At 41.1% G+C, this 22,864-nt stretch overlaps 1 protein-coding gene across 1 annotated transcript in view; it reads right to left on the reverse strand.

The window, feature by feature from the left end:
* Window positions 1-2,330: 2,330 nt before the first annotated feature.
* Window positions 2,331-22,864, reverse strand: part of LOC111964383 (F-box only protein 41-like) — a 101,377-nt gene continuing 80,843 nt past the window's right edge. Inside the window, exons 10-14 of the mRNA XM_023988274.2 lie at window positions 17,659-17,754; window positions 17,358-17,476; window positions 11,822-11,980; window positions 11,288-11,403; window positions 2,331-9,830 (exon numbers count right to left, since the gene is read on the reverse strand). Coding sequence (XP_023844042.1) covers window positions 9,768-9,830; window positions 11,288-11,403; window positions 11,822-11,980; window positions 17,358-17,476; window positions 17,659-17,754 — 553 coding nt within the window. The 3' untranslated portion in view covers window positions 2,331-9,767. The remainder of the gene's footprint in view (window positions 9,831-11,287; window positions 11,404-11,821; window positions 11,981-17,357; window positions 17,477-17,658; window positions 17,755-22,864) is intronic.

Below are 22,864 nucleotides of genomic sequence, written 5' to 3' on the forward strand. Positions count from 1 at the left end.
GTTATACAGTTAACTGTCTGAAGCAATGGCGGATGACAAATCACATATGATAAATGCTATGTTTTGATTGGCTAATTGCCGGTAGTAATTCAGCCATGTTTACGTGCTGGTTATGCCATTGCACATAGCAGGGCSGTGGTGCTCACATTGGGCTCCGTCTACATTGAATCATAAGATCTCCATATTGTGTAATGACAACTCATCTATGTCAACATTTTGKAATGAAACCAATGTGTTTATCTGGGTGGTGAGACGAAGAAAGGCTCCATTGTCAAAGTATATGAATAGAGCCGCAGGCTCTGTTGCTCAGTCCACTTTTACAGCAGTGGGGAATACAAGTAATACTAGCATCTGGACTATTATTCCACACACTCCGGTCAGCAGTGATGACTATCAATAGTAAACCCTGTTCCAGTGTTTGTGCATCCCAATTGTCACCCTATTCCCTATATGGTGTACAACTTTTGACCAAGGCTCTGGTCAAAAGTAGTGCAATTATGTAGGTAATAGGTGACATTTGGGAGACATACTTGGCCTTCACTGGAGCCCTCTGGGCCACAAATCAAATAGTACGGGCCGTTCATGACTTCTCTGTACAGCTGGAGCAAAGCTGGTGTCCATTTGTCTTGTCACGTGATGGAGTTGACACGTATGTGTGTGTGTGTGTGTGTGTGTGTGTGTGTGTGTGGAGTGAGGTTTCTAGTTTAGTGTGTCAGTGGGTTGGTCTGAAAGGTGAAGAATACATCAAAAGCAGACCAGGGGCCACACATCACGTGCAACCTCTACACCTGTCTCTTATACACATCTAGATGTGTATAAGAGACAGACCAGTCCATACTGTGTTGCGTCTGCTCTGGATTGGCACCGAGAGGTGAGATGATAAGACTAATCAGCCGCTTGACTTCCACCTACTTTACCCTGCAGTCAGATTCTTGTGACCCGGTCAAAGGTCAAATGAAGAGTGGCGTGGTCTGGCTGGGTTGTCCTTTGGTCCTGTCCAGAAACAACCCCTAGCGTAGACCGGGGGGATTCCCAGACTCTTTCGCTTCGTGACCCACCAATTGATGTGTCTGTTGAGTCACGACCCAACATAACGGTTGAGTGGTGAAAAAACATGGTCAGACCAAAGAAGTTGTTAATCATTTATTAATAATACCCTCTTCTTCAAAACATGTAACTGAATGTAGATTAAAGTATGGGGTCTTAAGGAATTGACTGTATATTAACACAAATATTTGTAACAATGCACAAAAAAAACGTCATCCTGTGACCCATCCGGACCCCTGCCCCGACCCACAGTTTGGGAACCACTGTCCTGGATTATGATGGAAGGATTGGACAGGTGTAAGATGTGTGGCACATAAATGATATCTAGCCTATCAAAGGTTAAGTTTAGACATGTGGCAGACAATGTGTGTGCAGTCCACGTTAATCGTCATCACATGCATGTTCTAGAATCTCGAAAGCAGCAGTGATAGTACTATTTGTACATTGGGTGTGAGCCTTGCTTTTTCCACATGTATTATGTTAAGGTGGTTGTGTGAGGCCTAGGGCTCTATTCAGTCCGTAACACTGCAGTTCAGCTCTAAAGCCCAATTTAAATTTAAAGGCAATGTCCCCACGTTAGCGGACACCTCATTCACAGTAAACACGGCATATGTCAGCTCCATCGGAAATTACCTTTAAATTTATGTCACACAATCTGTAATGCTTCATTGATACAGATGTAATAGAGCCCCTATACTTTTCTAGAGTAGGTACAGTACAGTATGTGAAGTCTCACATCAGGTGTTTATTAGGAAAAATGTCAAATAACTCAGTTGCATACATCTGTGAAGGGTGATGATACTCGACTAGATTTTGGCCTGTTTCACYAGTTTGAGTTCTGTTAGCCAATAGAGAGAGGAAGGAATAAGGTGAACTACCATAGGCACTACCATAGGCACAGCCCTAGGCCCAACATTAGGCCACTGTGCTTGTAAATGGAGCAGCACTGCCCYCTAGTGGACAAATAGGATGCTTCAAGTCCATTTATTGGGCGCTTAAATAGAGTAGGGCGAAGTTGTCCCTAGACACTGATCTTAGGTCAGTTTAGTATTCCCCCCACTAATGGATAAGGGTAGGATTGGAGGAAGGGATAGCTGATCCTAGATCTGTACCTAGGGGAAACAGTCTGTTAGGAGTACATCAAGAGTTTTTAAAAGAGAACCGCTTCTTTTAGGCTTGGYTTTTGTATAAACACTTTGACAACTGTTGTAAAAAGGGCTCTATAAATACATTTCATTGATTGATTTATTCTACAAAAAATATATAATTTGCTTTTCAAACAATTCAATGTATTTAAGCCATTTTATTGATGATAAGAAATGGATGAATTTGACTATGAATGGGAAAATAACACTTTTTCATTTATTGCAATGGTCTTAGGATGATGAACGGCATAACATTGGTGTGGGAATGACCGTTTGGGTTTTAAATAAACCTGGTCATACCAACATGACATASCTATATTCGATACAGTACATTAATGAGCAGAATATCAATGACTGTCCAAAATAATAAAGAATGTGCACACTTAGTTGCCCAGATAAGTGTTGAGGTAATGAGTTCAAATACTATTCAGACAAATGGACAGAGAATACAATCATCCATACAGGGAATATGTGCAGAAGAGGTAAACATATGCTAGCCTATGTCCCGGATCTGTTTGTGCTATCTTGCCAATCCCTATGGTCATTGACATGGCAAGATGTAGCAACAGATCTGGATCCAGGCTAATTAATTATACAAGACTTGACACATTTGTTTCTAAAATGGCACCCTACTCCCTATATAGCGCACTACTTTTGATCAGGGCCCATAGGATTCTGGTCAAAAGCAGTGCACTATATAGGGGATAGGGTGCCATTTGGGACAAAAGAGACATAAGAGATAAGAACATAAAATCTTGGCACACAGCTGGTCTTAGGAAAATGCAGTCAAATGCCTGACACAGTAGAATAGTTTGTTTTACAGACAAAAATGAATTGGCCATATCCCAAACAACCTTACTTAATGAATCAGAACTGGGCTTTGAAAGAGCAAAAATTAAGATACACAATTTTTGTGTGTGTATCAATAGGAAACAATAGCCAGGGTTCTCGAAAAAAATGAAAGCATCATGTACCATCTTATTACAATRAACAAATAAAATAAAATGGCGACAAGGAATCTTAATCATGGGAATCATTCAATTATTTGATATTCGGAATGACTAAGTTGCCAAATCAAGTCATAAAAACATTAAAAGGGATAGTTCACCAAATTGTTACATTGGTTTCCTTACCTTATAAGCAGTCTGTGGCAGTGGCCTGGTAAACAAAACCAAAGCATGGACTTACMTTGTCAATAGACTGCTTATAGGGTAAGGGAAACTATGTAATTTGGGGTAATTCTCTCTTTAACTACAGACACATTGAATCTTAGCTATGGATAAGATCCTGGTAGTAGAACATACAGCAGGGATCATCAACTACAATCAGCCGCGGGCCGATTTTATTCTTGAGCGGATGGCCAGGGGGATAGAAGATAATTACAAATMATTTGTAGGCTAAACATTTACCTTACGGTAAACAGATACAGTACCAGTCAAAAGTTCCGGATTGACTGACCTTCATGTCTTAAAGTAATGATGGACTGTTGTATCGCTTTGCTTATTTGAGCTGTTCTTGCCATAATATGGACTTGGTCTTTTACCAAAWAGGCAAATATACCAATCCTACCATGTCACAACACAACTGATTGGCTCAAACGCATTAAGGATAGAAATTTCACAAATTAACTTTTAAGAAGGCACACCTGTTAATTGAAATGCATTCCAGGTGACTACCTCAAGAAGCTGGTTGAGAGAATGCCAAGAGTGTGAAAAGTTATCAATGCAAAGGGTGGCTACTTTGTAAAATCTAAAATATATTTTGATTTGTTTAACACTTTTTTGGTTACTACATGATTCCATATGTGTTATTTCATAGTTTTGATGTCTTCACTATTATTCTACAATGTAGAAAATAGTAAAAATAAAGAAAAACCTTTGAATGGGTACGTGTCAAAACTTTTGACTGGTACTGTATATTTGACTAAAAATAATTTCAAACCTTGCTTAAATGGCCACTGGACTATTACATTGACCCCTCCCTCCATTTGTTTTGTACATATTTYCTTAACTCTTCTTGAACTGCACTGTTGGTTAAGGGCTTGTAAGTAAGCATTTCACGGTAASGTCTACACTTGTTGTATTGGGCGCATTTGACAAATAAAGTTGGATTTGAAGACTTTGGAACAGATTTCCTAAATGAAAATCAATTGGAGCTGATTTGCTGTTGTTTTTACAGTACTTTATGTCCAACCAAGTTTTTTGTTGTTGTTGCTCGGTAATAAAATAAAATGCAAATAAAATCACTGCCCGAGCCCGCCAGTTGGGGAACCCAGACATACAGTATGTTTTTGTCAGAATGACTCCTCTTCAACTCTTAATCTCATTCTCTTATTTGATTCAGTTTTCAGGACGTGTTCKAAAACAATTTCAGCAGGACTTCTGTCACACAATACATTTGGATAAGAAGCGTTAAAGCAAACCAACACAGAGTACACAAACATAGTTACACTCGCCAAGACCTGCTAACAATCATGAGCATAAGGTCATGTTGRTGTAAAATTAACCTCAACAGGACTTGAAATGCAGTTGAACCAGGTTGGCTATGGTTCAACCAGAAACTTCAACAGCCAATGACAGATATAGGCGATAAAATAGGGCCCGCATTGTGTGACGTTCAAAACTCTCCATTGCCATTGGCTACTGGTCATGAAGTGATCCACCTTCTTGCCCCTAATTGGCCACCATTCAGTTGARACAAATCAACCAATCATCACGACTATGTAAGAGAGAAACCAACCCCGTCGCTCACACGACAGAGGAAACCATGGAAACGGCATGACAATGTTGACTGACTGAAGTGTGATTTTTGTTCATCTTACAGAAYCACGTGGACCTCTAAAAGCGCTCTAGAAAACAAAGTGCATCATAATATGTCAAATACTGAGAAAGCGTTTTAAACATTAAAAAAACAGCACTAATATTAAATATCAGTATCATCTTATTTTTTCCCCCACTAGTGCAACAGACGTATTAAAAATAAAATACAGCGTAAACTTTTGCAAGCAATCTTAAAATCTTTTGAAATATTMATTTATAACTACAGCCACTACAGCAGAATATGTTAAAGGCAACGTGATGATTGATGCATGAACACAAACATGCCAACATTATAGACCTCTCTTTTTATAGAAATAAATAGCTCAAATAATCTTTATCCTCTTTCTTTCTTAAATAATGTCCATCTCTATAGCACATTTCTGATGAACATTGAATATAAAGCATCTATAGCACACAACTGCAAACTTCAACACTACCGCTTATACATAGTATACAGTGGCAAGAGAAAGTATGTGAAGCCTTTGGAATTACCTGGATTTCTGCATAAATTGGTTATCAAGTTTGATCAGATCTTCATCTAAGTCACAAACATAGTCTGCTTAAACTAATAACACAAAAATTATTGTATTTCTCTTGTCTATATTGAATACATAATTTAAACATTCACAGTGTAGGTTGGGGAAAGTATGTGAACCCCTAGACTAACGACTTCTCCAAAAGCTAATTGGAGTCAGGAGTCAGCTAACCTGGAGTCCAATCAATGAGACGAGATTTGGCGACGTTGTTTAGAGCTGCCTTGCCCTATTAAAAAAAAAAACACAACATTTGAGTTTGCTATTCACAAGAAGCATTGCCTGATGTGAACCATGCCTCGAACAAAACAGATCTCAGAAGACCTAAGATAAAGAATTGTTGACGTGCATAAAGCTGGAAAGGGTTACAAAAGTATCTCTAAAAGCCTTGATGTTCATCAGTCCACAGCAAGACAAATAGTCTATAAATGGAGAAAGTTCAGCACTGTTGGACAGATGAAACTACAGTTGAGTTGTTTGGAAGGAACACACATCACTGTGGAGAAAAAAAAAGGCACAGCACAACATCAAATCCTCATCCCAACTGTAAAGTATGGTGGAGGGAGCATCATGGTTTGGGGCTGCTTTACTGCCTCGGCCTGGACAGCTTGCTATCATAGACAGAAAAAATSAATTCCTTAGTTTATCAAGACGTTTTGCAGGAGGATGTTAGGCTATCTGTCTGCCAATTAAAGCCCAACAGAAGTTGGGTGATGCAACAAGACAACGTCCCAAAACACAGAAGTAAATCAACAACAGAATGGCTTCAATAGAAGAAAATACACCTTCTGGAGTGGCCCAATCAGAGTCCTGACCTCGAGAGGGCGGTTCACACCAGACATCCCAAGAATATCGCTGAACTGAAACTGTTTTGTTCAGAGAAATGGTCCAAAATTCCTCCTGACTGTTGTGCAGGTCTGATCCTCAACTACAGAACATGTTTGGTTGAGGTTATTGCTGCCAAAAGGAGGCTCAACCAGTTAATAAATCCAAGGGTTCACATACTTTTCCCACCCTACACTGTGAATGTTTACACGGTGTGTTCAATAAAGACATGAAAACCTATAATTGCTTGTGTGTTATTAGTTTAAGCAGACTGTGTTCGTCTATTGTTGTGACAGATGAAGAACAGATCAAATTTTAGGACCAATTTATGCAGAAATCCAGGTATTTCCAAAGGGTTCACATACTTTGTCTTGCCACTGTAGTTGAATCTTTCCTTTTGACTTTGGAGGGGGAAAAAACTTACAGAATGGACACCTGTAGACTCTTAATATTTTTGATTTCGTCATTTCGATACTTATACGTMTGACCTTAATTTTTAGAACACCAAATGCAGTAATCTTTTTATATTATAAACAACATTATGTACAGTGTTTAATGCCTTTAAAGAAGACAAGATTGTCAGGAACTGAAAACCCCCTAAAGTTGAATCCCGAATGKCACCCCACTCCCTATATAGTGCACTACTTTWGACCGGAGACCTATGGGCCCTGGTMTAACGTACAGCAGTTCACTATACAGGGGGAAAAGGGTGCCATTTGGAGCACAGCCTAAATAAACAAGTGCATTGTGTTTTCTCTATTGTGACAGTGACTTTAAAAACACCTTTACCTTAAAACCCCTTTTCAATCTCTGAGGGGCAAGGCAGTACAATATTCAGTATTGGAAGAGAACATGGAGAGGTGAGAAAGCACAACTGTAGTGTGTGTGTGTGTTCATGTCAGGCTAGCACTACTAAAACAGACCAGCGCGTAACTTGGAACAGAACTYGGTGCTCAACTTAACATCTCTCCGTTGAAAAAAATAACGTGGAAGCAGCACACGGGCTGCATCTCAATGGCCTAAAATGTCTTTCTCTCGTTTCCTTTCCTTGATCTACAAACACCTACRAAACAAAGGATAAGTCAAAGCCTACCAGAGGATCAGCTTCCGACTGTTGTCTTCTGTCAGAAGGAGTCCACATTAGACTTGAGATGCCTCCCTGSGGTGGGTGCATGGTTTGAGGTCGATGTGCATTGTTGCCTGAGCTCGACGACTTGCTTGAATGCATTAACGGTATTGCGAGTGGATCCATACAGGCTAACTCTGTCCTCTTCTCCCATCATTGCACTGAGCGAAAATAACTGGTCAGGTGTAAGACAGCCGAACGATGAGCTTCCACCATTTTGTTTTCACTTGACAAGGCAATCAGTGCAGATGAAGAAACAAGAAGAGGATTTTTGAGGCAATTGAGATCAAGTCTGCATCCCAAATGTTACCCTATTYCCAATATAGTGCACTACCTTTGACCAGAGTMATTTGGGAGGCATCCAGAGACACTTCCTACTTCTCCACCAGCTGTGTGTCGTCGCACGACAGCTGTGTGTCGTCGTCATCCTGCTCAGCAGAGGGCTCCAGAGAGTCAGCTGATCTATGACATCGAACAAATTGCAACTGGCCATAAAGTTGGATAGAGGTCACACTTATGAAGCCATTGTGGCAAAGAGGCAAATATGTGCCCTCTATCCAACTCTACGCAATGGGCGGACAATAAAAAGCCCTTCCGGTGTACTGGCTGTAAATACAACAGCGTATATATATCATAATAAACGKCTGTAACATATATACATGTATTATACATCATGTTTATAGCCAGTTAACATATAAATTGCATCATGTCAGTCAACGATCAGCAACTCTTTATGCTCATGGAAGTTGTGGTTTGCGTGCACTGGATGTAGGCTATAGCCGTTTCTCAACTGGCACCCTATTCAGCGCAMTACTTTTGRCCAGAGCCTTATGAGCCCCGGTTAAACGTATTACACTACCAAGGGAATAGGGTGCATTTGGGATGTAGCTTATGCATGTAATTCACTGCAGCTTACAGAGCTAGTGGCTAGTTATTTGTATAGGGTGAACGCCTGCCTTTACAACGCTCCTATAGACTAGTGGCACACTGGAGAAACCATTTTACGAAAGGAAGATAGAACAGACACGGCTATGAATGGCATCAATTCTGAAATAAAGGCATAATGAATCAATTTTGCAACCCTGTTTAAAAACGAATAAAMAGCAGCTGCCTTATGGACCCAACCGGMCTATAGATACCGTAAGAGTTSCACAGACAAAAGTAATTGACAGCTGAAAAATCCAAGGGTGTGCGAGAGATGGTGCTCGGCYGAGGATCATGCTGAGGATGGACCTAGTGTTCAATACTGCACTGTTCCCATGGCGACCACACCACGGAGTGGCTGATAGGCCGATAAAGACCTTGGAATAAAAATGTTCTCAAGGTGACAAGATATCATTCTCGTTTATGTTCGACCAAGTCTGCAGCTGGTATGTCAGTATTGCCCTCCCTTACACACACACACACACACAGGGTCTATTTTAACTAACTGTTTAGCACTTGATAAAAAAAGCATCCCAGACACATTCTCTGCAATGCTCTCAGTGAATAAAGGGAGAACGAGAGCCTGCTCTTTCTGACATCGCGTCCTGTTTACAGCTCTTTCTCAGTTGAAATCAAAATGGCCACTGAGATCACAGCATCTACAAAGTCCAATAGCCCTGCTGAGTTTATGTTTCAAATCTGTTTGGCAGGTCAGCAACTACACAGGCAGGGTCCCTGTTTGCTTTCGCGGAGACTTACGGGCCCTGGTCTGTTACCTGTCTGATGATGTCTTTACCCCACCATAAAGTTGGATAGAGGACACACAAAATGTCACTACTTTAAAATGGAGATAGCCCTCAATGTGCTGCCCATTTGGTCAAAAAAGCAGGCATTGAAAAGATAGGAGATGAGCTCTCTAATCACATATCTATGGTAAAGGAGGGTTTGGTCCCTTCATGAGAATCTCCACTGGGTTTACATGCTCCAGGGTAAGGTGTGGCCTAACCTACCCAGGCCACCCAGCCCCTTGTCTTGTCTATCCTCTGTTCTGTAATGCATTGTAATGGTCTATGGAGGATCTATCTGTCTGTGGTATCTGTGTCTGTCTTTTAGTCAAGGCTAAGGCGCGAAACACATTGGTTTTTATTTTTAACTAAAAGAGCAGCATGTTTATCAATTTCCACTTTCTCCAACAGTTGCTGAATTTCCTATTCAGTTTTGTGTGTGTGTTGGCTGACTGGTACGTCAAGGGGTTTCAAATGACAGGGTCTGTTCTGTTGATGTGGCTGGAAACAAAATGGCCGACCTATTTTGGGGGGGGGGGGGGGGTCCTGAGTGGTGAAAGGGGTTAGCAGAGGATGTCCGCCTTCACGTGCAGAATTTTGGAGAAGCCCGGTCTCTTCTTCAAGCCCTGGAGGGTAAGGAGGGATGGATGGAGGGYTTAGACCACTACACTCATTTATGCAGAGAAAAGTCAACATCACATCTTTAGTTTGTAGACCATTGTGCATACACACGCACAGTAGAGGCCGTTGAACCATCAAAAGGGTGTGTGTAAATGAGCGTGCCTCAATCTATTTCTATCTGAGTGCGTGCATTTAAGCATTAGGGCCCGGTGATGATACCAGCATCGCGATACACGTTAGTATCATGGCAAGAAAGCAAAGCGGCTTTAACTTCTTTAGGAAAATAGCCCTAATGTTGGAAACAAACATCAATACGTTGTCATCCCGAGTCACATTTATTTATTTCCCAAAACTATTAGCACACTACATTTTACATACAGCAGGTTTCAAAACGGACTAAAGAGTTCGGCCTGCTTTGCGTTTTCATTTTCGCCACGGGAAAAATATTGCGATACTGATATCATCACAGCCCTATTAAGAATGTGTGAACCTAAAACATGCTTCAGAGTGTGTCTCCGGGAGAAGCGTTACTTAGATACAGAAAAGTAAGCATATAACTAAGTTTGTAGCCCATTGCCGTGCACACATGTACACGCGTAAGAAATGAATGACTGTGCTCGTTCCTTATAGCGGTTTTCACTGACTGYACAGTACACAYATAACTCGYAGGTTTCTCCCCCTCGAGGGTTTATTCAGTTTGASTAAATGTTTGCTTTGCTTCTYCCCCGTCTGGCTACAGCCATGACAAATGAACAGTGCCGAAATTACACACACACTTTTAGCTCTCTGGAGTTCGTTACTTAACGGCTATGAGCAATCTAGCATCCGCATCCGCCAGTGAGAAAGGGACACCATCCACACTGACTCACAGAAGAAGGGAAGGCTCACACGCCCACCCTATTCCCTATTTAGTGCACTACTTTGACCAGGGCCCATAGAGAAAAATGTAGACGAAGTCCGAGTGCGAATATCGAAGCGCTTTTCCTCTTAACCTCTGAGTGGCGCCCGTCGTGGGCGTGCGACCGCCCCCAACGCCCCGCTTCCTCTCTTCAGAAAGCAGCTGGATTATTCCATTTCCTCAATTCCTCAGACGATCAGCTGAACTGGACTTCCTGGTTTGGAGTCACGTACGGTTCAGTATGGTTGAGTTGTAATAATAGACAACTCTCGCTCACCCACCTAACCATCGCTAAAGGATGCTACAGAGTTAGTCATATACATTACATGTATACTGTGGGCAGGAGAGAACCCAAAGACAGGAAGTGGTTTGGACTGGTATAGTTAGGAGTTGCCCTCAAAGAACTGATCCAGAGTAAGTTAATAGTATTGCCCCCCCCTTATTAAGTGTATTACACCCCCTTTAAAATTATCTAAGATGATTTAAATGCAATTATTTTTAAGAGCATTGGGATTCATTGGGATGTGGTCTCTGAAGTGGAAGTTAAAGCTCCGTTATAATTACCTGCAGCTTGTTCACCATCTCGTCAAAGAGCTTCCTAGCCTCAGGGCTGTTGGGGTCCTCGAAGTAGTCCTCTACACCGATCTGCACCACGATGGACTTCAGGTTACGACACACACCTGGAGGGGCGAGAGATTGTGTACAACCCTCACACGGAAGCAGCAGACTCGCCACCCGATTCCAAATAGACCCCTCGACCCTACGCCCTAGCCACTTGTGTAGATCTGAAATRATTGACTGGATGAGAAAAGTGCAGACCTGGGTTCAAAAATGGTGCTTACGCAACTCTGAGCCGTTGYCTGAGCAATGGAAAACTAAAATGGGCAGGGATTTCACTTTTGGGATTGTTCTATTGGTTCCTTTGTGAAAATAAAGCACATATTTATTTGAACCTGGGTCTGGTGTAAGATGTACACACTGTTGAAGTATAGCAGTGTCTTGGGGGGTGGAGGTGAGGACCCGCATCTCTAGAACCTCCAGACCCTCCCCAGTAGTGTTCTATGTAGTGTACTGTGCAGTGTAGTAGGGTGTACTCACTGTTGAAGTGAAGCAGGGCCTTAGGGGTGACCGGGGTGGAGGTGAGGACCAGCATCTCCAGGCCCTTCAGACCCTCCCTGCACACCTCAGCTGCCACTTCCTGGTTGACCTCACTCACATGGTCCAGCTCCAACACCTGCAGACGCATGCAGTTCCTCGCTGCAAGGGCGGAAAACAGAGAGGAGAGGAGGAGGTTGAGATGCTTTAATGCCACAAACGTCGCATTGACCGCCCAGAACAGCCATAGGGCAGGAGAATATCATCCGTTTCTGTAGCGTGAGGCAGCTAGAAGCACAAGTACACCCCCTGGACAGGACGCTGTGTATGTGCTAATCCATATATTTTTCAAGTGCTAGTAAGATATCTAAAGAGCCTATCCAGAGTCTAAAGCCCAGCCATATACACCTGACACCACATATTGATATACGTTTGTTCATGGGTTGAAGTGTTAGCATTGCTTACATGAAAAAAAACTTAATAACAATGCTACCTAAATAAGTTTAAAAGAGAGACGGTCAAATAGGAAAGCGCACATAACCAGCCCTAAAAACCAAAACAGTATGGTCACCATGTTTCTACGTTTGTATGATAATCTCAAGATATAGATATATTTGAGATGATTCAATTGAAACAGCTTGGGGAATAGTGTTTCATCATGTTTCACCCTAGATGGTAGGATGAGTGTGAAACCAATTCAGAACTGGCTGAATTTCCAAATGGCCATCCTATTCCTTAACAGTGCACTACCTTTCACTAGCGCACATGCAGTGCTTCAGAAAGTATTCATACCCCTTGATTTATTCCACATTTTGTTGCGTTACAGCCTGGATTCAAAATCGATTAAACAAATGTTCTCACCCATCATCAAACAACACCCCACAATGACAAAGTGAAAACATGTTTTTAGAAATGTTTGCAATTTTGTTGAAAATGAAATAATCTCATTGACGTAAGTATTCACACCCTGAGAACATATGCATGTTAAGAGTGTTTCTGGGTAATCTAAGAGCTCTGCACACATGGATTGTACAATATTTCCACTTTTAAAAATGTATTATACAAGCTCTGTCAAGTTGTTGTTGATCATTGCTAGACAGCCATTTTCAAAGTCTTGCCATAGATTTTCAAGCAAATTTAAGTCACAACTGTAACAGGCCACTCAGGAACATTCAATGTCGTTTTGGTAATGCTACTCAGTGTATATTAGCCTCGTGTTTTAGGTTATTGTCCTGCTGAAAGGTGAATTTGTCTCTCAGGTGTCTGTTGGAAAGCAGACTGAAACAGTGTTTCCTCTAGGATTTTGCCTGTGCTTAGTCTATTCCATTTTTTTTTTTACATTTTTTTTTTTTAACTCCCTTGACGATGACAGCATACCCATAACATGATGCAGCACACCCATGCTTGAAAATATGAAGAGTGGTACTCAGTGATGTGTTGGATTTGCCCCAAACATAACGCTTTGTATTCAGGACATAAAGTACATTTATTTGCCGCTGTTTCACTTTAGTGCCTTATTGCAAACAGGACACATGTTTTGGAATATTTTTTAATTCTGTACAGGCTTCCTTTTCACTATGTAAATTAGATAAATTGTGTAGTAATTACAATGTTATTGATCCATCCTCACTTTTCTTCTATGACAGCCATTAAAAGTGTTTTAAAAATCACCATTGGCCTCATGGTGAAATCCCTGAGTGGTTTCCTTCTCTCTGGCAGTTAGGAAGGACGCCTGTATCTTTGTAGTGACTAGGTGTATTGAAACACCATCCAAAGTGTAATTAATAACTTCACCATTGCTCAAAGGATATTCAATATATTTTTTTTATCTACCAATAGGTGCCCTTCTTTGCAAGGCATTGGAAAACCTCCCTGGTTCTGTGGTAGATTCTACACTATATATACACAAAAGTATTTGACCACTTCAAAATTAGTGGATTCGGCTTATTTCAGCCACACCCGTTTTTGACAGTGTATAAAATCGAGCACACAACCATGCAATCTCCATAGACAAACATTAGGAGTAGAATGGCCCGTACTTAAGAGCTCAGTGACTTTCAAAGTGGCACAAGTCATAGAATGCCACCTTTCAGTTTGGCAAAATCTCTGCCTGCTAGAGCTGCCCCGGTCAACTTTAAGTGCTTGTTATTGTGAAGTGGAAACATCTAGGAGCAACAATGGCTCAGGCGCTATGTGGTAGGCCACACAAGCTCACAGAACGGGACCGCCGAGTGCTGAAAGTGCGTAGTGTATAAAAATCGTCTGTCCTCGTTGCAACACTCACTACCCAGTTCCAAACTGTCTCTGGAAGCAACGTTAGCACAATAACTGTTTTGTCGGGAGCTTCATGAAATGGGTTCCATGGCCGAGCAGCCCGCACATAAGCGTAAGATCACCATGCGCAATGCAAACGTCAGATGTCAGTCCGAAGGACTAATCTGGGTTTGGCAGATGCCAGGAGAACGTGTACCTGCCCCAACGCATAATGCCAACTGTAAAGTTTGGTGGAGGAGGAATAATGGTCTGGGGCTGTTTTTCATGGTTCAGGCTAGGCCCCTTAGTTCCAGTGAAGGGGAATCTTAACACTACAGCATACAATGACATTCTAAACGATTCTGTGCTTCCAACTTTGYGGCAACAGTTTGGGGAAGGCCCTTTCCTGTTTCAGCATGACAATGCCCCCRTGCACAAAGCAAGGTCCATACAGAAATGGTTTGTAGAGATTGGTGTGGAGGAACTTGACTGGCCTGTAAAGAGTCCTGACCTGAACCCCATCGAACACCTTTGGGATGAATTCGAACGCCCAACATCAGTGCCCGACCTCACCATTGCTCGACCTCACCATTGCTCGTGCCTGAATGGAAGCAAGTCCCCGCAGCAATGTTCCAACATCTAGCGGAAAGCCTTCTCAGGAGAGTGGAGGCTGTTTTAGYTACAAAGGGGGGACCAACTACATAGTAATACCCATGGTTTTGGAATGAGGTGTTTGATGAGCAGGTGTCCACATACTTTTGGTCATGTAGTGTATGTTTGAAATTCACTGCTCGACTTGAGGGACCTTACAACTGTATGTGTGGGGTACAGAGATGAGGTAATCATTCAAAAATCATATTAAACACTACCTTTGCACACAGAGTGAGTCCATGCAACTTATTGTGCCTTGTTAAGCAAATTTTGACTCCTGAACTTATTTAGGCTTTCCAAAAAAAAAAAGAGAGAGGTTGCATACCTTTTCAGCTTTACATTTTTAATTAATTAGTAAACATTTCTGAWAACATAATTCCACTTTGACATTATGGGGTATTGTATGTAGGCCAATGACCCAAAATCTAAATKTATAAAATGTTCAATTCAGGCTGTAACACAACAAAATGTGGAAAAAGTCCAGGAGTGTGAATACTTTTTGAAAGCACTGTATGGCTCTGGCCAAGAGTAGTGCACTATATAGGAAATAGGGTGCCATTTCAGAGGCACTCAATGTCCTTTCCTATTGCCACCCCTCATCCTCACTCAGCCCATGTTTGTTTATTTTTAAAACATTTATTTCACCTTTATTTAACCAGGTAGGCCAGTTGAGAACAAGTTCTCATTTACAACTGCGACCTGGCCAAGATAGAGCAAAGCAGTGTGACAAAAACAACAGAGTTACACATAAACAAACGTACAGTCAATAACACAATATAAAAAATCTATATATAGTGTGTGCAAATGTAGAAGAGTAGGGAGGTAAGACAATAAATAGGCCATAGAGGCAAAATAATTACAATTTAGCATTAACACTGGAGTGATAGATGTGCAGATGATGATGTGCAAGTAGAGATACTGGGGTGCAAAAGAACAAGAAAATAAATAACAATATGGGGATGTACTGATAGCCAGGCCACCAAAACAACTGTTTCTCATCTAGCCACAAAAGTAATTTCCTCCCTCTGTTCCWGCATGCTGTGAATCGTRAGTAGGAACGCAATAGCTGGGTTACATTTCCTTCTGACTGGGAGGGTATTTGCAGTCGCACGCATCCCGCTTCCCATGTGTGTGGATGGGCCAGAAATAAATCAGAATATTTTGTTCCTCAGAAAAAGACAAATCTAAATGTGACAAATAACCCCTTGAAGTACAAAGTTCTATCCATCAACAAACAGTCCCTCCAGGATTCCGCAATCGCATAATTCAAAGCAAAATCAACCAATCAGCGTATATTATGCGAGAGCTCGCAATTTTGACCAATTCCCGCACTTTTAGCGCATAAATGGGTCCAATCAAAAGCRGGTTAGTAATTCTGACTAATTACTGCACTGTTACCGTGGAAAATGGCCCAATCCAGCCACACGTCAACAAAGTTTCCCCCCTAGCCTGTCAGCGTATTCACGTGCGAAGATCATGGGTGATTGTTGATGGCTGACAGGCAGTACAATGAACAGAGATCAATCTCATTTGCCAACAAAAAGTAACAGCTAACGACCGTGCAAAACAATWTCCAAATGTTTTTGGACACKAGAGAAAGTCGACAATCRACAGTCACTTCAAATCAGCAAAGCATATGAGAATGTCAGAACAGTTCCCACAGCAGCTGCAGATCCCCATGACTGAAGTGGTAGCAGGGAAGACCGTGGCAAACGGTGAAAGTAATATGAATCAAGGTGAGTGGCGTTTTACTCAAACTTTTACTCCGCTAACCTTGGCTTTAGTAGGGTGGTCGGCACTCTGCTCTCCCCAGTCTAACCTTGGCTTTAGTAGGGTGGTCGGCACTCTGCTCTCCCCAGTCTGTCTATGGAGAGCGCTGCTCAAAGCGCTGAGTGTAATTTGTCAGCTTTGCCGTTTTAAACTCTCTGTAAAACATAATACAGTTCACGAAAGCACAATCTTTCTGGATTTTTTTTATTTTTTAGAAATGGAACAGTACATTTCAACCACGATATTATATTTCTATGTTTTCTGTTGTTTGTCTCCCTTACGACCCTTTCAGAAAAAAAACTCTAGAGAATTTTGAAGACAACTTATTAGAAAGAAATATTGATCCTCAAATTGAAAGCGATTGATCAGCTTTGAATCCATTTGGGGGTTTTTTTTTGAGAGAGAGAGAGAGAGAGAGTAGGAATGGGAGGTGCATCTTGTGTTGATAGCAAGGCCCCAAGCCTGATGGATCGGAGAGGTGTGTGTGACTGATGCGTGAGTGGATTATGACAGAGCTGTTTGTTCAGGAAAATAAACTAAACTGAGCACTTTAGATGTTTCTAATTGTTTTTGGATGATGTATTCTGCTTTTTATTGCTTTATATGAAATTAGCGTGAAAAAAACATCGCAAAATGTATCGCAGAATTTCAGAAAGGCTGCCGCAAAATCAAGCATTTTTGGCTGCAGAAATTACAACAAAAAAATCCTGGAGGGACTGAACAGAGACCTCTGATACGAGCCATACAAAGCACTTCAATCCAAATTGTTTATTTTTTTCTGAAAGAATAGTCCCTATATCAGTTTATTTATTAAATGACCAATGAGATTAAATCATGAGATGTTTATCCAAATTAATTTCCTCACCCAACGAGGCTAGTCCCTGAATGCCACAGCCTGCCCCGCCCACGCCCAGGGCTCTGAGGTGCGGCCAGCATCGGCCAATGGTCTGCAGGCATCGGTTGCTGAAGCGAGCCGGTTGTTGGCTGGAGGAGAGAGAGAAAGCGCGCGAGAGAGAAAGCGAGAGAGAGAGAGAAAGAGAGAGAGAAAGAGAGAGAGAGAAAGAGAGAGAGAAAGAGAGAGAAAGAGAGAGAGAAAGAGAGGTACGTTACAATATATGTGTTAACAGTATTCATAAAATAAATGTGTGCTAAGAGTTGCCTCTCACCATGGATGTAGTGGTGCCACCTGGAGGGAGATAATGTCTCTACAGCCTGCTCCTAGAGCCCAGATCACCTCCTGTCCTACAGGGTCTGTGGCACTCCTAGAACAAAAAACACCAATTCACCATACTTCATGGTAGATCAATCTAGACACCCATTCATAATATATATCAGGGGTCTCAAACTCATGGCACGCGGGCCAAACGTGGCCCGTCTACTGATTTAATGTGGCAGATTAAATGCTAGTGTACTTACAGTATATTCTGTAATACTACAGTGGAATACTATATAGTATACTGTAGTGGATTATATTGTATAGAGTGTGAGCACCCTGTGGTGGTAGTACCTGTAAAGACAGGTGGGTTGTTTAGCAACAAAGCCGATGCATGCACAATCGTGGAGCAAAACAGGCGGGGTTGGCTTAGATTCAAAGGATTGTTGACAACATRCAAACTATATGTGCTCTCCAAAGCTTTATTGAAAACATAAATACACTTGCACAATGAGCACTTGTTGTCTCTCAAATACATCATTGCAGTTGTTGGTTAGCTAGCGTTGTTGGTTAGCTAGCTAGCAAATGTTTTGCGATATTAGCATAGACATGATAAGAGTCAAAACCCCTCAAAACAAGACATGGTATCAAGAACAAGATACAATGAGTTGAAACGAGCCACCTACAATTCCCCACAGGGCAGCTCCTTGTCATTGTTGCTAGCTACCTGCCCGTCCAGAATCATAACACACGGACTTCTGCCCCATCGACGCGGGCGCTAGTGATAACCCGCAATTTCTAATAACCCATCCTCAACCTCCCGACTATATGTGATTAAGTGCACATTTCAGGCCCGCACCCGACCTTAACCCGCAAATATAGAAAAGGCACTGTCCAATCAGAGACAGGCCTATGTTTCTGCTTATACTTTCCCACATTTTGGTACGCTATTTATTAGTAAACTTTTCTATAATCAGATACAATTAGATATAGCTTCTCTTGTCATTAATTGTTGCCCTAGAATACTAAATAAACCCATGTTCACCAGAATAATGTCATAAATCGATTGAATCGTTTATTCTATCTAGTCGACGTCGGTAATACTCTTCTCTTGCGCAGGAAAGATGTTTAGGGATGCAAGATTTTCTGTGCAAAATGTCCTAACAACAGTTTGAGCGGTTCTAAGGAAATTTTWAAAAGGTGTGAATACTACCCAACATGTTTCTGATAAGATTTCAGTTTGACTTTATGATGCTGATAAAGATAGCACCTATAAGATGGTCACTGTCTAAATGTGTATAGCGCCTCGCAATCATCCTCGACACCAAATCCTTCCTGAACATTAGGCTATTGTTCTGGTCCTCCCTTCTATTGATTTTCAACTCCTTTTAGCAGCTTTTCTCTTATAGAATTAAACGCCGACATTGTTATTTTTGACTCGGTGGATCGAAGTTAACTTTTTCTGCCCAAGTCCCGAAAAGCATTTGGCGATTGGAGCGTAGTTAGGCCCTAAATCTTAGGCTACACACAAACAGCAGAAAGATACGAATGAAATAAATACAGAAAATGTCCAAATCAAAAAATATACAGAAATAGGGTTGTTTTTAACCTTCCAGACTTGGAATTGTATCAAATCGCTACCCAAGTCTTTTACTTGCGACAGTCAAATTCACTAAAGAGGAACAATAGGTAACTATTGAAGATGCGCAGCATATCCCCAGAATCGTTTTACCTGTCTATTTTCAAAGGAGAACGTTAAGAACATGAATAACGTCATTGTTAAGAACACTATAACAACATGGAAGAAAATGAAACGTATTCTACAAGAACCAATATCACTTCCTAAAAACACAACCTTACGGAACCTATCCTTGGATAGCTTTTCACAATTCACCGATAAATTGGTCCACGTGGAAAACTAAAAAGGCATAGAAACCGTAGATGACTTGGTAATAGGAAATACATTTATTTCCATGACAGCTTTAAAAAGCTATTTTGGATTGCCCTAAGTAGATATTTTCAAATACATGCAACTTAAAAGTTGTATATTACAAAATGTGGATTTGAAATCTTTAGGGAATCCTATCTGAGTCAGAAAAGGATGTCCATATGATCGGTAAGATATACAAAACCTTGCAGAGAGCCTATCCAACTGACAATCTATTAGAAAAATATATAAACTATTGGAACAAGACTTAAAAGAACTGATATTGGTACAAGAGAGGGAAAGTTGGAACATAACTAGTGCAACTACAGTTAACAAAAATGTACATTTAATTCAGTATAAAATAATGTATAGAATTTATTATACAAGACACAAAATCCTAACTCTACAGAACAATTTAAGAGTCATGTCTGAAGTGTAAAACTAATAATGACTCAATAATTTGTGCCTTCTGAAGTCCAAAAGTTATGGGCGGAGTTAGAAAGTTGGCTGTCAGAGGTATTACAACGTAAATGTACTTTTAATCTGTCTGTCTGCATATTTCAAGACGTGGCATATGAGGGTGCTTTGAGATAACCGATGGGTTGGACGATACTTTTGTGTCGAGGCACAGATCTGGGGAAGGGTACMAAAAAAATGYCTGCGGCATTGAAGGTACTCAAGAACACAGTGGCCTCCATCATTCTTAAATGGAAGAAGTTTGGAACCACCAAGACTCTTCCTAGAGCTGGCCGCCCAGCCAAACTGAGCAATCGGGGGAGAAGGGCCTTGGTCAGGGAGGTGACCGAGAACCCAATTGTCACTCTGACAGAGCTCCAGAGTTTCTCTGTGGGGATGGGAGAACCTTCCAGAAGGACAACCATCTCTGCAGCACTCCACCAATCAGGCCTTTACGGTAGAGTGGCCAGACGGAAGCCACTCCTCAGTAAAAGGCACATGACAGCCCGCTTGGAGTTTGCCAAAAGGCACCTAAAGGACTCTCAGACCATGAGAAACCAGATTCTCTGGACTTGAACCCGATCAAAGATCTCTGGGTAGACCTGAAAATAGCTGTGCAGCGACGCTCCCTGACAAAGCTTGAGAGGATTTGAAGAGAAGAATGGGAGAAACTCCCCAAATACAGGTGATTTTTTTTTCTTCCTTTGTCGTTATGGGGTATTGTGTGTAGATTGATGAGGGGAAAAAACGATTGAATCAATTTTAGAATAAGGCTGTAACGTAACAAAATGTGGAAAAAGTCAAGGGGTCTGAATACTTTCCGAATCCACTGTACTGTATTGTATTATATATACACACACTAGAGGTCGACAGATTATGATTTTTAACACCGATACCGGTTATTGGAGGACCAAAAAAATCCGATACTGATTAATCGGACGATTTTTCTTTATATGTATATTTGTAATAATGAGAATTACAACAATACTGAATGAACACTTTTACCTTAATATAATACATAAATAAAATCAATTTAGTCTCAAAATAAATAATGAAACGTTCAATTTGGTTTAAATAATGCAAAAAAACAGTGTTGGAGAAGAAAGTAAAAGTGCAATATGTGCCATGTTTCAGTTCCTTGCTCAGAACATGAGAACATATGAAAGCCAGTGGTTCCTTTTAACATGAGTCTTCAATATTCCCAGTTAAGTTTTAAGTTGTATTTATAGGAATTATAACGCGTCGACTATTGCTCTCTATACCATTTGTATTTCATGTACCTCTGACTATTGGATGTTCTTATAGACACTATAGTATTGCCAGCCTAATCTCGGGAGTTCATAGGCTTTCATAGGTTCATAGTCATAAACAGAGCTGTGCTTCAAGCATTGCTAAGAGCTGTAAAGTGCTGTTTGAATGAATGCTTACGAGCCTGCTGCTGCCTACCACCGCTCAGTCTGACTGCTCTATCAAATCATAGACTTAATTATACTATAATAAACAAACAGAAATACAAGCCTTTGGTCATTAATATGGTCAAATCCGGAAACTACCATTTCAAAAACAAAACGTTTATTCTTTCAGTGAAATACGGAACCGTTCCGTATTTTATCGAACGGGTGGCAACCCTAAGTCTAAATATTCCTGTTACATTGCACAACCTTCAATGTTACGTCATAATTATGTAAAATTCTGGCAAATGAATTAAGGTCTTTGTTAGAAAGAAATGGTCTTCACACAGTTCACAACGAGCCAGGCGGCCCAAACTGTTGCATATACCCTGACTCTGCTTGCACAGAACGGAAGAGAAGTGACACAATTTCCCTAGTTGATATTGCCTGCTAACATGCATTTATTTTAACTAAATAGCCAGGTTTAAAAAAAAATATACTTCTGTGTATTGATTTGAAGGAAGGTGATGTTTATGGTTAGGTACATTTGTGCAACGATTGTGCTTTTTTCACAAATGTGCTTTTGTTAAATCCTCACCCGTTTGGCGAAGTTGAAGTAGGCAATTTGATTATATGCAACGCAGGACAAGCTATTTTTTTATTTTCTTTTTATTTCACCTTTATTTAACCAGGTAGGCTAGTTGAGAACAAGTTCTCATTTACAACTGCGACCTGGCCAAGATAAAGGAAAGCAGTGCGACACAAACAAAAACACAGAGAATAAACAAGCGTACAGTCAATAACACAATAGAAAAAAAAGTCTATATACAGTGTGTGCAAATGGCATGAGGTAAGGCAATAAATAGGCCATAGTAGCAAAGTAATTACAATTTAGCAGATTAACACTGGAGTGATAGATGAGCAGATGAGCAGATGATGGTGTGTTGATGATGGTGTGTAAGTAGTGATACTGGTGTGCAAAAGTAAATAAAAACAATATGAGGTAGGTAGATTGGGTGGCTATTTACAGATGGACTATGTACAGCTGCAGTGATCGGTTAGCTGCTCAGATAGCCGATGTTTAAAGTTAGTGAGGGAAATATAAGTCTCCAGCTTCAGCAATTTTTGCAATTCTTTCCCGTCACTGGAAGCAGAGAACTGGAAGGAAAGGCGGCCAAAGGAGGTGATGACTTTGGGGATGACCAGTGAGATATACCTGCTGGAGCGCATGCTACGGGTGGGTGTTGTTACCGTGACCAGTGAGCTGAGATAAGTCATAGACTTTACCTAGCATAGACTTGTAGATGACCTGGAGACAGTGGGTCTGGCGACGAATATGTAGCGAGGGCCAGCCGACTAGAGCATACAGGTCGCAGTGGTGGGTGGTATAAGGCGCTTTGGTAACAAAACGGATGGCACTGTGATAGGATGCATTCAATTTGCTG

The sequence above is a fragment of the Salvelinus sp. IW2-2015 genome, linkage group LG1 (assembly GCF_002910315.2).
Source record: "Salvelinus sp. IW2-2015 linkage group LG1, ASM291031v2, whole genome shotgun sequence".
NCBI classification, from domain to species: domain Eukaryota; kingdom Metazoa; phylum Chordata; class Actinopteri; order Salmoniformes; family Salmonidae; genus Salvelinus; species Salvelinus sp. IW2-2015.